Below are 14,889 nucleotides of genomic sequence, written 5' to 3'. Positions count from 1 at the left end.
AATATGAAACTTGTTGCAACAGTCACCAAATCTCATATGTAACCATAGACCCTTGATCACATAAAGAGATACTGAAGGATAGTAACCAGATTAGAACATTATTTATGTGCATTGTTACCAATGTAACTTTTATAATAACAAGTACAAAACAGTTGAACAAGTACAGAAGATTCAGTGAAGTGACTCAGTGATTTCAGTTACACATCAATATCGAATTTTCTTGAGCGGAGATCATACGATACAGATGTCAGTCCAATTTACCAGTGACCAAAGAGTTTTGCAAGTCACTGAGAAAATCCCCCGATTGGCGCTCGCCTATCGCTATTTGTGAACTCTTCATACCCAGTTAGAGAGGCTTGCGACTTTAGCCACCACAATGTCCTGGTCATACCAGAGGCTGTAGTTGCTGTGACGGTGTGTTTTACTGCTCATCAATTTGACTTTTCATTTGTAAGAAGGAGGTTGTTTTTTTTAGCTTTAAAAAGTTACATGGTCTCGCTCTCAGTGACAGATGCAGTGTGCGGTCTGTAGACTGAGCACTACTGCGCTTCATTTCTGTATAGTAGGAGGAAGTGGATACATATCGTCCAGCTTTTTTAACGTGTCTATGGTTCACACAAATGTTGGCTAACATAAGCCACTGTAAGCTACTCATTAGACCAAGCATGGCTCCAGCATCAAAATCCTTATGAATTTAGTTTATTCCAGAAAAATGTGCCTCATTTTACATTATAACATTTCTAAGCAGCATTGACTGCATGTAATTCTGTAGTTTCTTTTGTAATAACTTACAGATTCAAAATAAAATATTATATTATATAAATGATTATTATCATAGAATACACCATATTATTTACTACTGATGTGAAAGTATTGTTTCTCTTATATTTACTCAGGTCTAGTTGATGTACTTTTACTGAAATTAATGGGAAAAAAATAAGTTTCGGTCCCAGCTTGCAGTTGAGTATCATCAGACACTGATGTTGTTCAGAACTCCTGTTTGCTCAAGGGAAATCATGTTTGAGCCTGATGAAAGAAATCTACCACATCACGTCTCTGTCACAGTCTGCCACTCTACATCTGTGCTTCCTCTTGCTCTGCCTCAGCACCTGGTCTCCCACCTCCCTCTCACCTAGATCATTCCCTCTCACTCCTCTCTGTCCCTGTTTACTCCTTTTTGGCTTCATAACAACCTTCCTCAGTTTGTCTTTCCTAGTCCACAAACTTTTTATTAGTTTCACACATTCCTTAGGTTAGTTACGGTATTATTTTTAGTCCAGCTGAAGTGGAAACCAGACTTTTTAACAAGTCATAAAAACATGTTAACAATCCAGGAAGGAGCTGGTGTGTAGTTTTACAATCCTAGTATGATTTATGGATTTGCAGATTTGCATTATACACAGAAGATGGCTTTTCATTGTTTAATTTGATAACAATTTCTTGAGAGCGTGACTACTTGTGTGATGTAACAGTGCAGCCTGGGCGGTGTTTTCATTGCAGGTGTGTGTTGCAGTCTGAGTGCGCTCGTGGGAACCAGCCAGGTCAGTGGCTGTGGAGCTTCGACATTGAGGAGCAGCAGTGTCTGACCGTCCAGGACCTCAACCCCTCCAACGTCAGCAGCGAGGAGAGCAGAATGGTAAGACTGTAATACATAAACTATTGATGTTCCGTGCACATGATCGGTGCACATCCTAACAACGTATATGACGGAGCATGAGGATCTTTGTTTGTGTTTACAGAAGCATTTGTTTTGGGGTTTCTGTTGACTCAAGATTAAGATAAACTTATCCTTCAAGCACAGACAGATTCTTGCACTGATGGTACAGTATGTCCATGATCATATTCTGCCTGTGCGTGCTCCCACATACCAAAATACCAAACAGATCTCATCCCACAATCCCTTATCAGATGAGCTTTGTTGAGGTTTACCGCGCACTGGTTGGTGGTACTGTTTGTGTGTAGGTTATGTGAGTTTTTTAAGAGACAGGGAATTGAGAGAAGATCAAACACTGGTTCATCAGAAGAGAGGACGATATAAGAACACAAAAGTAAAAGTAAATAAACTGAGGATGTAAAGTAGATCAGTTTGGATCACGCTAAAGTTTCCCTGGGGCTATTGGTGAGATACAAGTAGCTTAACTAGCTAAGTGTTGGGTGGGTTTCTTCATGGGTTTAGCCAATATATAAATATCATGGGTGATGTCATAGCCCCGGACAAGTTCCTCCTCTCTTACAGAAGGGCTACGGCATTTCAGATAACCACTCTTTACAACTGTGGTGAGCAGAAACATATTGAGCATTACCTCAGACCGACTACAACAGCAGAGACCACATCAGGTTCCACTCCTGTCAGCCAAGAACAGAAATGTGAAGCTGCAGTGACACAGCCTCACCAACACTGAATGGTTAAAGACTGAAAAAATCAGCCTGGTCTGATGAATCTGGATTTCAGTATTTATCCCATTATGGTCACAGTTGGCAATCTTCTAATGGCTACTTCCTGCAGGGTAGTGTTCCATGTTGAAAAAGTACAAGTCTTAAACTGGTTTAATAAACGTGACAGTGAGTTCAGTGCCCTCCTTAGTCACCAGAGAATCCAGTTTTCACATCTTTTTAATGTGGTAGAACATGAATGTGCAAGTGATAAATCTGCTGCGATTATGTGATGCAGTTTGGCAACATGGAGCAGAATCTCAGAGGAAAGTTTCCAACTTCTTGTGGAATCAATGACATGAATATGTGGTGTTCCTAATAAAGTGCTCAATGAGTGGAAGGTCCTATGAGTTACACTGTATGTCAGGACACAAGCCAAGTCATGAAGTCCAAGGAATTCATTGTAGACCTTTTGTTGATAAAATGTGGTTAGGTATAGATCAGGGCGAGGGTCTACACCTGTTTTTTAAGCCTTGTCTGTTCCATGCAGGACAGTGACCTCAATAACTGTGAACTAGAAGAAGTTTGGAACCAGAGTTCCCCGCCTGCCCAAACTCGACAGGAAGGGCCTTGGTCACACAATCCAGAAAACACTACAGAAGCTGAAACATCATCTTCAGAAAATGCAGCACAGAAACAGTCCAAACTCAGAATAAGATGGTGCATTATAACTCCAGGAATTAGTTCGGTGTCATTCATGTTCCCGCAGCAGGGAAATCCAGGAAATCTAGTCTTGACGAGAAGCAGAGGAGATTTATGTGTTAGACAGTTGAATCACTTACTGCCATTTTGAACTTCACTGTCCTCTGCCGCAGCACATGTGTAGACTCACTAATGCTGCTTTCTCTGTCCACTAACTCTGGAGGTGTTATTGTCTAATTCTTCACCATGTTGCCACTGGATGTGGACTGTCACAGTCATGAGTTTTAGCATCTACAAATGTGATATAGATGTGGTGTCTCACTTGCGAACATGGAGCTCGTATGGATTTGTCTGTCTGAAGTGATTTACCTGCAGTCTCAGTCAGTGTCACTGTTTCATTTTCCCTCAGGTATCTCTGTCAGTCCCAGGTCTGCCAGTGTTAGAGAAGGATGAGTCCTACACCTGCCTCTTCCAGGACAGCAAAAGTCCTGCTACTGTCACCAAGACCGGGGTCACCTGCCAATCGCCCGACACCAGCACAGTACCAAAGGTGCCTTCTGGACAGGGTGAGCATGCTTTAACTCCACGGTTTCATTTCTGGCTTGAACTTTTAACCTTTGTAATTGCAGGGTTTGGCAGTGTTGCAAAGAGATTTGTGTGTGTGTGTGTGTGTGTGTGTGTGGTGTGTGTGTGCACGCAGGCAGACAGACAGACATACCTTACATGTATACACTCCAATCCCTCTGTCCAGGGATCTAGGCTAAACCAATCATTTTTTTTTCTAAGCCAGTTTACACAGCAGGGAGTAATCTGTATTTTAAGTCATCCATCCATTAGCTATACTGCTTATCCTTTGGGGATCAGTGGGGTGGGGGTTTGCTGCAGCCAGTCCCAGCTGACACTCGCCGAGAGGCGGGGTACACCCGTGACAGGTCAAAGGTTAAAGGGTAAAGCATACATCTTTCCATAAATCTGTTTCATCTAGAGATGCAATGCTATGATGTGTGCTTTGGTTTGTCTGTGGGTTGATTGTTCAACATGCTGAGAGAAGCTTGTTTGTTGTAGTAAGTCAGGGACAGTGATAAGAGAAGATTAAAAAGGCTTGTAAATACAAAATTGAAGCATCTACAGAGGTCAAACTCACACAAATATTCAAATGAGTCATTTTTCTCTCGGTTCCTCTCTCTCTCACACACACACAAACACATGCTGGTTCCCATGCCTGCATTCCTTAAACTTGCAGCTTGTTGTAGTTCTCAGGGTGCGGGGCTCAGGCAGAATCGGCCTGGGGATTTACTGAGATATGGACACACAGGCTGCATTAAAGGATCGGGTGGTAGCTTACTTTTACTTAAACAGGGTTAGTGCCTGCACTCTCTTAATAAAAGGGGCAGCTCAGGGTCTGTAAGAGCAACTGATGCTTTAAAATTGAAGATCACATTCTCACCTTACTTCTGACTGTTTGGCAAAGATTTTGGATCAAGTTCAAAATGTATTCAGGCTACGTTATCCTCACCTGCCTAGAAGTGTTGAATTTAAAAATAATAATTGAGCAGTGAAGAAAAAAAAAAAATTTGCATTAGAAGACAATAGTCAAATACTGCACAAAATAATGTACAATATCATAAGTTACTCCCAGAGAGTACTCATATGAACTCAGGAGAAAAGGTACCTTTATGAAAACAAGGGTAAAGAAAAGTATAAAAAAGAGGTGTGGAACTAAAAAAAACATTAAAAAAAAGGTAACAAATACAAATCTGAGTTTGAATTAAACCGTTTTGGTCAATTGTTCTCTATTAATTTATTACACACAACTTCTCTGTTCAGGTTCACTGTTGATGTGCTCAATGTTATAATATTATAATATGTCCAGATGTTTTCATGGGTTTGTCCACTGGCATCAATTATAAATATGTTCAGTTGCAGAAAGAGCACCGGGCTCATCTATATGATCTGTTGTACTTTCTGCATGTTTATTTTTAATAAAAATACACTTTCATACAATTGAATGTTTTTTATAGTTTGGGATATTATTTATATTTCTAATAACATTGTACACACAAGGTTACTGGCTGAGATCAGAGAAACATGATAGTGACCCCGTTCAGACCTGGTTTCCGATCACAAATGGTCAGCGCTAAATTCAGGTCTGAACGCACCCAAATCCGTCCTGAGATCTGATCACTCAGAACACATAGGGAGGTGGTCTAGGACACATTCTTTTCAATCTGTGAACGTAAATGTGTCCTGGTCCACATATGAAGGAACGCTTACTCAGTTAACATCTCTCACCCGCTACAATTAAATTTAATTTGTATAACCCATATTCACAACTCACAATTAGTCTCATAGGGCTTAACAAGGTACAACATCCTTCCAAGATGTTGGAAACTGTCCTCTGAGCTAAACATTCATTAATTCAGTCCCTCCTGACTCTGCTCACTCTCTGTCTGTCTCTCTCTCACGCTCACTCGCACCACACACACACCAACATCGTCATCAGAAACATCTGTAAACTCAGACTGGGTGAAAGCAACATCATTTGGTCTTCACGAACACAAATGACCTACTTGATTATGTGCATATAGAGAGGGCAAGTGAGATCTGATCAAGTGGTCACAGGATACACACTTAGGGCACATTTTAATAGCATGTGTGAACGGTGATCAGATCTCTCAGGACGGATCTTAATACCAGGTCTGAACAGGGCCAATGAGCAAGATGGCTGGCTGCAAAAAAATCAACACTTGAGAAATGAAGTTGTTGACGATCCATCTCTTTACTGATTCACTCCCTGCCTCAACCTTATCATACAGTGCTGGCCACTCTTCTTTTACTATAAGGGATTATTACCAACATTTCAGGTCTGCCCACTTCATTGTTAACTCCAAATAAAGAGACTCAGATAATCTGGAGAAAGTGCTGACTTGTTAAACCCTGTCTGATCCTCTGAATGCTCGCGTGTCTGCGGTGTCACCACGTTCTCTAATCTCAGCAAGTTATTTTGGGGTGTACAGTGAGAGCATATATGCTAGAAATGTTGACCAAAATAAGACTGAAATTCTTGTGTGCACTGAATCGTCATGCAGCTTACACTTGTTTAAAGGAGGGAAGTCTCACTGTGTTTACGTCTGCTCTCTCCTTGGCTGAGGCTGGAGGGTGCACATGGGTTTTATTAGGCCTCCATGTTTTGACTGCCTGGAACAAACGTTCTCCCACGTTCCCTCGCCATGTTTTGAGGAACATCGCACTGATCCCAGACTTTCTTAATCAGAGACGATAATCCTGACCAAATATTTTCAGAGCGCTGCCTTCTCAGCTCTGTGCTGTGTTGTTTTCAGCTCTTCTTCACGCTGTCTTTCTCTCTGTGTTTTGTTCTTTTCAGACTTTGTCACAGTCACGTTGTCTCTTCGTTTTGGCAACGTCACGGTCGCATCAAGGGATTTCATCTTCTATGACTGCATGGCTGTGAAGCGGCTGTCTGGCAGCATGCCGTGAGTTACCTCCAAGGATTTATTAGTCCTGCTCTCCTTGTCGTCTCCTGACCTGCTCTCCTCATTTTTGTCTGGAGCAGCCTCCTCTCCCAATTTGTATCTTGGTCATTCTTTTGTCTCAGCATCAGCTCGCCCTTCACCTGTCTGTCTGATGTCTGCTCTTCCATTTCTTCTTCCTGCTTTCCTTTTAATTACTCCAAGTACCACAAATACTCGTAATACTCTCTTAAGGTATAGAAAGGTTTCTGGTCTGTATATCTTAGCTTCAGCTTGGAGCCTTTAACGTTCTGTGTTTAATGCCAATACAACTCTCTTTTCGACCTCTCAGTTAATTTACAGGTTTTGGTCACGATAATAAAGTGAGCTGAATATTATCACATCTGACCTCATTTCTTTCATACCTTAAAGGTCATTTTAAGAATTGTTGTTAAAATGAACAAGTTTAATAATTAATACCACTAGTGAAGCACTAATAAATACTAGCAAAGCTAATGATCCTTGATTTAATACTTTTGTAGGCTCACCATTATTATTCATTATTATCTGGCAGTCACCATTGCACAAGGGTTCTCTCTATTTGACTGCTTTTAATTTTAAGTCTGTTTTTAATATATTATCTTTTAGATTTTCTGTTTTTACCATAGTAAATATGGATACCCTAAGCTATATGATGTAAAATTGTATCAGATAAGTCAAATATATTTCTTAATTAATCTCTATCTATAAATAATATTTTAGTGAAATATAATAAATGGGCTGTATAAATAAGAAATGTAATGCCTTATACTTTTCCCTTCTCCTCTACATACCCAGTACCTTGAGATTAGACTTACAATGTTTTTATTTTCCAACTACAGTATTATCTAAGTCTGGAGGCACATTAGATCAGTTACATTTAGATATGTAGCTGAACTAGAAGCACACTAAGCAGCAAACTTTATAGATATCTACTAGACTGGTGCGGACTTCTGCTGTGAAGTTACACCAACCAATGAATGGAATTAGTTTAAGTTGATTTACCACAGGATTTAACTAAAAGTGGTACTGTTTACTACTGTGAGACAGTTAACAAGAACTCTGTCCTGCAGTGGTGAGGTCAGTTCAGTGGATATATCCAATAACAGAGACTTTATAGATAAATGGAGAAAAAAGATGTTTGTTTTGAGAAATTAAAGATGATAAATAACAATGACCCCTCTTTAAAATTGGAGGGAAAATTTGTACATTATTGTGCTTAGTTTCCTTCCTGGTCTCCTTCACCTCGTTTCCACAAATGCTCGCCCTATCAGACTCTCTCTTCCCCGTCTCTTCTGATAAGAGTCTGAGGCTCAATTCATTTAGACCACTGACCTTTCTTACCACTGATTGGCAGCAGATTTGCAGCAATTGGATTATTTTGTGTGGTCCCGCCTCTCTTTGTCTATACCGATCTAACTCTACATATCTATCCCTCTCTCTTGTCCCGTCTCTCACTTTTAGATAAAAGTCCATACCTCTTATTAGACCTCTGCACTTTTCTCCTCATACCCCCTAACCTGGATTAATTTTCTACATCTGTCTTGCTACAAGACTATTATTTATTGTCCCTTATCCCTATGTTCTCTTATTTATCTGCAGTTGTCGCGGTTGTGTTTTGAGCCAGTGGGGCTGTAACTGGTGCGTTCACCAGCACTTGTGTACCCACAAGCCCACCTGTGAGCAGGGGGTGATCATCTACAACCAACACGTAAGTCACCGCCTTTTACAGCTGCAGAAAGGTGGCACTCACTAAAGTTTCAAATACAAAGATTTACATGGTTTATCGTTGAGTTGTCACCACTCTCAAGCTGCTTACAGAAATGTACTGAACTATGGATAAGGTTTGGACATTCTCCGGAGAAAACAAATGTGTTTGAATGAATGAGAGGCTCCTTGCTTTCTCTGGAGTTTCTCCGACCAGCCCCCTAGGATAAACTCCAGATAATGTTAATAATAATGAGCCGATGTGAGAACACAGGAGATCCTCCACAGGATTCACCGCAAGTAAGTGGGTGTGTTGATGACGTTTCTAACACGCGACAGATGCATAACTGGGGGGTGGGGGGGAGCGGGCGATAAGAAGATCTCAGGATGAAAAAGCGGTGCCATACGTGTATGAGGTACCGACGGAGATGTCAAGAGAGCTTTGGTTACAGATTTGGTGGATTGTAATGAATGGAGCAACACTGACTGCAATGTTTAATTGACTCAGATTTAAAGTTACAAAACGTCTCAATTGCTGGTTTTGATTTGGCAACATAAGGTGCAGTTTACCTTGTCAGAAATGCAACAAACTGTTGTACCTGTGTGTGGTGCAACCAATCATGAGTAGTTTGTTGCACAACAGCAACATGTTGTCTTCATGTTAGAACTGGTTTTGGCTGCTCCTGACTTTTCCTTTGCTCCAAGCTTTAATTACACCTTACACACCGTCAAAAGTTAATAAACATGGCCATGTCTTGTTTAAACGACAAATGCACTGCATTTCCTGTTGATGCTTGTTGACGCTTTCCTCGTTAGCATTAGTTCAACAGTCAACAGTGAGGTTGAAATCAATGAAATAACAGGCACAGGAATGGAGTACTCCACTGCTAATAAAAAATATAACTGTTAAATGAAATTTAGAGCTTAGAATAAACACCTGTATCGTAACTTGTTTGCTTCAACAGTCAGATGACTATATTTTAGAATATAGGACAAGATGGTGAATATCCTTTGTACATTTAAAGGTCCTCTGCACAATATAAATTACCAACTACCATTAGATGTTAGCGGCCTCCAGCCGATGTTAGGGACATAACCTCAGTTGTGCACCTTAGCGTCATCAAGTGTTTTGGCCTTGTAATCAACAATACAGAGCAAACTTGAGGGTACGCTGAGGCTAAAGGAAAATCTGACTATAAATTAATTGTCAGGTCAGCCAATCATAATCCCACATTTTCAGTGGTCAGTTTTTCTGACCATATCAGTGTGTATTCCTAACATTTACAGGTAAATCCCTTTTCCTCTTTATAAAACAAAAAACACATAGCTTTTATGACTTACATAATTTGCAATAATATTGGCTAGTTAGCATTTTTTCTTCTTTCCTTAATTTTGTTATGTATTCTCGGCATGACACCTCCACCAGCTGTAAGTTGGTGAAGTGGCACGAAACACTGCCAAAAATAATTATTGCATCACACATGGGTGCGTGCACTTACTCTGAAGCATTAGATACAAACAAAATGTTAAAAACTTTGCTCCATAGTGCTGCTAGGGGTCAAAATCTTACTGAAGGACGCAGAGAGAATATGAAAGGAGTAAAACATCATTTTTATTTTTTGCACACTCTCTCCTGCTGCACAGTACAGTCGCTGTACTTAATGTTATAAAACAAAACAGGTAACAAATCTTAAATGTGTTGGTCTGAACCCAAAGATTTATCAGAACTCAACAGGAGTATGTATGAATGGTCAGTTTTCCTGTCATACATTCATTAATCCTCATGATGATTAGTTGTGCTTCATTCGTCAATACAAGCCTGCATTATTTGAAACAAGCATCATTGATCTGCATGTGTCAATAACGGCAGCTCATGTGTGTAACATCACATTTAAATTCAGTTATTGGTTATTTCCTTTTTTTTTATGTCTCACCCTATCCTCATTCCTCCCCCCTTCCCCAGTTTAAGCTCCCCACCTCAGCTCCTTCCCCAACTAAAACTATTAAAGTCATCACAACACCCAGTACCACAACAGCTGCCCCGACAACCATCACTATGACAACCACCATGACACCTTCCACAACAACAGCAACTGTCGCCACAACGACAACAACTGCAGCCCCTGTCACTGTAGCAACTACTCCTGAGCCAACCACCCATAACACGCCCACTAGTCCACCCACAACCACCAGCAGCCCTGAGCTGACCACCCTGCCCCCTCAACCGGTCGCCACCCTGCCACCCACTACAGCAGCCCCGACCACACCTCCAGAGGGAACCACCATGAAGGAAGAAGAGACAGAAGCGGTAGAGCTCATCATTGTCACTCAGAGTGTAACTGCAGGTCCTGTGGTTACGCCCACTGTTGCAGTGGTGGCTGCAGAGTTACTGCCTGTCACCATGGCTGATGGTCTAAGTGGAGATCTGGACCCTGCAATGCCTCTGATGATACCAGACTCCTTCCCCCTGGGGGTGGTGACGGAGTCCCCCCCCAATGACACCCAGGAAGCTGAGGAAGCATTAAGCCTGGCTGAGCCTCCCACCCCCAACTCATCTGGCTTCCCCCTGCCAACGCCTTACCCAGTGGACGAACCAGCTTACTCTGAGCCCTCCTTCTATGTAGACCTGACCCATCCACCGATCCTGATGCCCACGCAAGATTCAGAGGGAGGTATCCCAGCCGCTGACCCTGAGGTGCTCCTCTGGCCAACGGAAGAAGTGGATGTCCCTGCTGAGGGAGCTGTCCAGTCAGAAAATGACACAGCCACATTTTCAGCTGCCACTGTGCTCTCAGGTGATGGTGAGGTTGACCAGGCAGCCCCATCGTACCCCCACCTGTTGGATACTGACTCAGAGCTGGACTACCAGTATGATTCGGCTGATGCCTTCCTCCCGGTGAGTTCAGCCGCCTCCTGTCACGTCCTTCCTTCTCTTCTCCTCCTCTACTCTTCCTCTCAAAGCTTCAGCAGCCTCTCAGCGCTCTCAGCTCCTGAATGGACTTTCTACTCCTGCTATGGGACCAAAGCTCAACCAGCGTCCTGCTCTGCCCTTGTTTCCCTGCTCCTCCTTTGCTGTCTGACACCTGTGCTCTTTTTGTTATTTTTCTTCATTAACTGATTCCAAAAAAGACGATTGTTTGAGTTTGAGATGAAAATGAATTGCACTTGACAAGAACTAAATAACTACAGGAAACAGTTTTTTAAAAGCTGTTATCGGAGGGACATAACTCGTATGTGTATGAAAGTATAATGATAATAACAATAGTAACTTTATTTATAGAGCACTTTTTAACACAAAGTACAAAGTGCTGCACAACAAAAAAAAAAAAAGGTAAAAATACAGAAGGAAGTATATAATTAATGATGATAATAACAATAATAGAGATACAAGATCAATAATATCTAGATCAGCCTAGAGTCAGGAAGTGACAGCAGACCCTTACCTGAAGATCGCAAGCAGTGCAGAGGCAAATAGGGAATTAAAAGATCAGATATATGAAGAAACCTCAAAATAATCATCAGTACATTTTTAATCAGGAATTTTAGGATGAACATTTAGGCTGATAATACTTGTTTTCGCCTACAATAATCTGGCACTGGTAAATATTGGTTCAATTGTGAGTCTGCCAGGACAGATGAGCACAGTCTCAGGGTTCCCGATCTACTGTTTAAATAGGGAGTTGTTTAGACTGGTTTATTGTTATGTACACAGTGCAAACTTTGAAAAATTAGGCCTCCGCCATGCAACCAGCCAGGTTCTGAAAGACTGATCCAGGTGAGCTGGCTTCTTGTTTAGATTCTGTGGTTGGAGCTACAGGAAGCAGTAGGCCAGGTAAAGGGAAGGAGGTGAAGTAGGAGGGAATTTCCAAAGGAGGAGACCTTGAATTAAGTACAAAGGGCTAAATCTGTTCAATAAGACAAAGTGCAGGAGATCAGGTGAAGACATGCACAGTAAGTGCTAGTTAGACATGTTGTCAGGAGAGGATGTGAGTCTTCAGGAGGCTCTTGAAGACAGAGGGACACCCTACTGTTCTACCAATCAGAGAACCACAGAGGAGAACAGTGTGGAATGTGACGGCTCTGTGTGAAGGGGTGGCAGTGCCAGATGTGGCAACAGAAAGGAAAGTGATGTTCAACAGAATGGCTGTACGCTTCCTTATCTTCTAATAGGACATTATCAAGGCAGCTTTCTCCAGCTTTGTAGCTTTAATGAAAATAAATTCCCAATTTTGGTGCCCCCTCCAGCTGTAGTATGCAAAAAATTTCAAAAAAGCATCTACTACAGTCATGCAAACAAGAGAGTGAGGACGAAAGGATTTGTGTGTTCATACTTTGTATGTGTGTGTGTGTGTCTTGAACAACAGGGGGATGAGGGCTCCTTCGTCAGCTGGGGTTCTTCAGCTTGTCCCTGTGTGGAGAAGGTCCAGGGTTCATCGTTGCTCCCTGTCAGAGTGGAGAGGAAGATCACTTTACTAGCCCGCAACCTGCACCTCTATCAGGTAACACACACGCAGCATGAACATACTGTATGTGAATGGCAAACTGTAATGTAAAGAGCTTTGAGTGGTCATCAAGACTAGAAAAGCGCTATATAAATACAGACCATTTACCATCTCAGAAATGATCCTATTAACTGTCCAGTGATTTCTATCATATACGTCTTTTGCGTGTTCAGGACACAGACCTGGACTACGAGTGTGTGTTGGTCATTGAAGGGCAGACGGTGGTGGTGGACGCCTACGTGGAAATTGATGAAATGAATCAATTCAACTTTGACATTACCTGTCAGCTACACCAGGTCTGATAATGTGCAGCCACTCATTGTCACACATTGATGTGTTTTATTGTGACTGTGTAACAAGTAGCAGATGAGTGTCTCTTTTAATGAAACCATTTGCTGTTTGTCCAGTACACGTACTCCGCTCCAGTGGAGGAATACAACGCCATGGTGTATGTGAAGAGGAGGGACACCTTCCATGTGGACAGCTCTAATGATCTCTATGGTGAGGCCAAAGTTACATTTGATTGTACTTTATTAGATTTTTATTTATATGTATACATATTTTTATTGTATTGTGTTATTTTTATTATCTCCAAAGACCCAATGTAATTTAATCCTCAACATACACTATTCTCTGTCTCTCCTGCCATCAGTGACTTTGTACAACTGCTCTGTGGGCCGATCTGACTGCAGCCGCTGCCATACAGCTGACAAGAAGTATGGTTGTGTGTGGTGTGGCACTGCTCAGGCCAGCTGCCTTTATTCAGACTCCTGCAGTGAACCTGCACAGCACACATGTCCTGCCCCAGTCCTCCATTCTGTGAGTACAGGCCTCACTTACCTGTTTACTCAAGCTGCTTTCAGACATGCACTGAACAAATAATCTCCTGATGTTCTGCGGAGGGGGTTCTAAGTGAGAATGCAAATAATATCTCTGGAGAATGTCCGAATGAGCAGTTGTGATAACACAGCAGGAGATCCTCCAGAGGATTCTTCCGAGCGAGTCGGACAGGCACAAAATTAAAAATATACACGTAGAAAACACAAATGAAGATGTCGAGAGCTTTTTGTTATAAGGGCCAACGCCAGTGTCAATGCGCTGTAAATAAAAACGTATGATCCCTGCAGCGAAATGAATACGTTACATCCTGCTTCTACATGCTGCACCTCTCTCACCTGAACCCTCTGGAGATATGTGTTGTTGTGAACACGTCTGGATTTCACGTCTGAAAACGGCTGTAGTGTTGGAAACTTGAGATTCTTATAGGCATGATTTCTAATCAGACCTTTTTTTACCATTAGTGTTTCAAAATTCAAATATGCTTACCTTGAAATAAATCATTAAAAGAAAAGATACCCCAAACATTACAAAAGTTTTTGTACCTGCCTCAGATTGAGCCGCTCTCCGGTTTGCTGGAAGGAGGCACCAAGGTGACCATATCCGGCTCCAACCTGGGCCAGAAGGCTGAAGACATCCTTGACTCTGTATCAGTAGCTGGAGTGACCTGCACCGTCATCCCCAGCCTCTATGAGGTCTCCTCCAGGTATACAACACCTGCTGTGTTTTTTTTTAAGGGATTTAATATAATTCTGTGTGGATTAAGCAGCATTTTCAATACTTGCTCTGAACTACTTTGTGTAATATCAATGAATAGTAAAATGAAGAGGAAGGTTCCTCACCTTATGTCCAAGTAAATGAAAAGTGATGTCTGTCTTCCAGGATCGTATGCAGGACCAAAGCCAGTGGAGGAGAGAAGGTGGGCCATGTTTCTGTGAAAGTCAGTGGAGGAGAGTTTGGTCTGTCCAGCCAGACATTCAGCTACCAGGTACATTAGATTCATTTAAATTACTCTGCATTTGATTAGGTTGTGTTGACCTGAATTGTAGCATATGGCAAAAACAGGAAATGAAATGGAATGAAAAATATTGAGCTGTCTGTGACACACACTTACAAAAATGCATTCATCAGCATGGAACTAGGCTGCTGACACTTTTTTAAACATTTCATTTGTTGTCTTGGTTTCCTCTTTACTTAATAATTAATTCTGTTAAATGTCAGAAAATGGTTACAAGTTTCCATCACAGTTTCCCACAGGA

General features: G+C 41.7%; 1 protein-coding gene across 3 annotated transcripts in view; it reads left to right on the top strand.

The window, feature by feature from the left end:
- The window catches only part of plxnb1b (plexin b1b), a 97,286-nt gene that overhangs the window by 69,419 nt on the left and 12,978 nt on the right, over positions 1 to 14,889 (top strand). For 2 of the 3 annotated variants that reach the window (XM_035151879.2, XM_035151877.2), the window contains exons 8-18: positions 1,501 to 1,636; positions 3,485 to 3,641; positions 6,461 to 6,569; positions 8,187 to 8,295; positions 10,255 to 11,187; positions 12,656 to 12,790; positions 12,967 to 13,089; positions 13,201 to 13,294; positions 13,446 to 13,612; positions 14,185 to 14,336; positions 14,513 to 14,618. In XM_035151879.2, coding sequence (XP_035007770.2) covers positions 1,501 to 1,636; positions 3,485 to 3,641; positions 6,461 to 6,569; positions 8,187 to 8,295; positions 10,255 to 11,187; positions 12,656 to 12,790; positions 12,967 to 13,089; positions 13,201 to 13,294; positions 13,446 to 13,612; positions 14,185 to 14,336; positions 14,513 to 14,618 — 2,221 coding nt within the window. The remainder of the gene's footprint in view (positions 1 to 1,500; positions 1,637 to 3,484; positions 3,642 to 6,460; positions 6,570 to 8,186; positions 8,296 to 10,254; positions 11,188 to 12,655; positions 12,791 to 12,966; positions 13,090 to 13,200; positions 13,295 to 13,445; positions 13,613 to 14,184; positions 14,337 to 14,512; positions 14,619 to 14,889) is intronic. The other variant, XM_035151880.2, reaches the window with a different exon arrangement.

This window comes from Hippoglossus stenolepis, chromosome 3, assembly GCF_022539355.2.
Source record: "Hippoglossus stenolepis isolate QCI-W04-F060 chromosome 3, HSTE1.2, whole genome shotgun sequence".
Taxonomy (NCBI): Eukaryota; Metazoa; Chordata; class Actinopteri; order Pleuronectiformes; family Pleuronectidae; genus Hippoglossus; species Hippoglossus stenolepis.
Note: the sequence above shows the minus strand (reverse complement) of the source record. Positions and strands in the feature narration are given on the sequence as shown.